The sequence below is a fragment of the Plasmodium cynomolgi genome (genome assembly GCF_000321355.1).
Source record: "Plasmodium cynomolgi strain B DNA, scaffold: 0403, whole genome shotgun sequence".
Lineage (NCBI taxonomy): Eukaryota > Apicomplexa > Aconoidasida > Haemosporida > Plasmodiidae > Plasmodium > Plasmodium cynomolgi.
In genome coordinates, this window is record NW_004192886.1 from 1 (window position 1) to 2,255 (window position 2,255).

Here is a 2,255-nt window from a genome sequence, read left to right on the forward strand (position 1 = left end):
CCTGTGAATAATGAAGATATTCGTTCCCAACAACTATGAAAATGTTTGCAAACAAAAGGTAGACGATTATGATAGACTAGAAAATAGTCAAAAACAATTTTGTATGAAACTTGTAAGAAATTTAGCGTGTTATAATTATGAAGATGGGTATTACAACCTTAATAATGAGGAATGTATGATTTTATACTATTGGATATATAGTTCAGTAAAACAGCATAATATTAATAATAATCTTATTACTCCAATTTTTTATGATAATTATAGTAGATTTTGTACGTACGAAAGGAAAGCTAATTGTTTTTATAATCTTTATTACGACTATTTTGAAGACCCAGTGGGCATGATATTCTTGGATATTTTTCAACAAAATATAAATACTGTAATAAATATGTTGGGTAATACAGATGTTAGAATTAATGCTAATTTGCAAAAGTATATTTGTGAATGCATTAATATATATAATGAAATGAATAAAACATATTGCCTTAGTGATGTTTATAATGATGAAAAGCGTACATGGACTTGTAGCAGGTTAGCTGCAGTTAAGCTAACATATGATGCGTATCTTGCTGGAAAATTATACAAAAATTATGTAATACCAGTTTTAGGTAGAAATGAAGGAGAATATTTAGAGATGTGTCCACAGGATAGTCCTGGATCAAAATTAACTACGGAAAAACATAGAACAGTATCTCTACCTTCATTAAATGAGGTGAGAGATGTAGATAAAGTTGTAATAACATTACCTGGAGGATTTAATAGTGATACAGAGTATCATCTTACTTCTTCAACTGAAGTTCATGTTCAAAATGCAGCAGAACCTTTATATTCAAAGGAAGTTATTAATGAAAAACCAGGTGATTATATGTCACATACTGTATTAACAGATCTTCCTACCCAGGTTAATGAATTTCATGGCACTGATAGTTCTGGCTCGTCAAGTACTACAAAAGCCCTTGATTCCGTGGCTCATGAAGATCATAGCACAGGTAGTTCTGTCCGGTCAAGTACAACAACAGCTCTTGCTACGGTGACTGCAGTATCTTCCGCATTAGCTTTATTATATAAGGTATAAAGAATTTTTCATTCAAATGTATAACAAGAATTGCATAAAAATAACAATATTATATTCACATATTAAATTCACATAATATTATATATTTTATACTCTGTGTTCTATTAGTTTTCCCCTCTTAGAAATAGGTTATATTTTGGTTTACGAGGAAATAGAAAAGGAATATACAACAATTGGTCTGGCGATGAAGGAAATGAAATATTATTTGATGAAAATATACATAGTGAATATAATTCTTATAATATAGGATACGATGCAGCATAAGATCTTTGTGAACTGAACCACTGTAATACAACATAAAACAGTTGTTACTACAAAATTATTATCTATACAATCACATATAAATTTTGTTGTAATTCATATAAAAATATCAATAAGTTAAATATATGATAATTAAGTAAACTTAAAGAATGAGAACCTAAAATTATTTAGAATACAAATGAGTAAACCAACTGTATATATCAAAAATAACAAAACATTATAATATGTATATAGAATGAGAAAGATAAAGAAATCTGTTGTAGCCGTTTATAGGATTAGGGTTCATGTTTATGGTTCTCTTATTTGAAGAGCACTATTGCTTGATGAGAATTGTTCTCCATAAAGAACTATTATATGAAGTGCCTTAATGTGCATGTTGTACAACTGTGCCTGCAGTACTATAATTTGAAGAGAACACTTGCCTCTAGGATACTCTTATTTGAAGAATACTGATGTACCTGGTATACTGTTTCTCGTAGTGTACCACTGTCTCATGGGTACTATAATTTGAAGGTTTTTGATGTACCTTTAGTGCTTTTATATAATGAGCACTATTATGTGAACCGTGCGGATGTACATGCAGTACTACATTGTGAACTGTACGTATGTTCCCTGAATATTATTATGCGCTTGATTCAGCATTTATGGTTCTATTATTAGAAGAGAACAATTGCGCACACTGTACGGGTGTAACTTCAGTTTCAGTTAATTTTTTTTGAAGGGGTTAAGGTCCGGGCTCTATTATAAGAAGATCACAGTTGTATGCTATGCACTGAGGTATCTGCAGTACCATTCTATGAAGTGCACGGGCATCCCCAGAGTACTATTATTTGAAGAGTACTGTCGTTCATTGAATATCAGTGGTGGTGATGACATTGAAGTGCCAGAAATAGCTTTGGCAAGGAGGCACTAATACAAA

General features: G+C 31.1%; 1 protein-coding gene across 1 annotated transcript; it reads left to right on the forward strand.

Annotated features, from left to right (window-relative positions):
- Nucleotides 1-10: 10 nt before the first annotated feature.
- PCYB_004010 (hypothetical protein) lies at nucleotides 11-1,034 on the forward strand (the record flags this gene model as incomplete). Its single annotated transcript, XM_004227822.1, has 3 exons — nucleotides 11-712; nucleotides 798-857; nucleotides 888-1,034. The coding sequence occupies 3 exons, from the start codon at nucleotides 11-13 to the stop codon at nucleotides 1,032-1,034; spliced, it is 909 nt and encodes a 302-aa protein (XP_004227870.1).
- Between the last annotated feature and the right edge of the window lie 1,221 nt (nucleotides 1,035-2,255).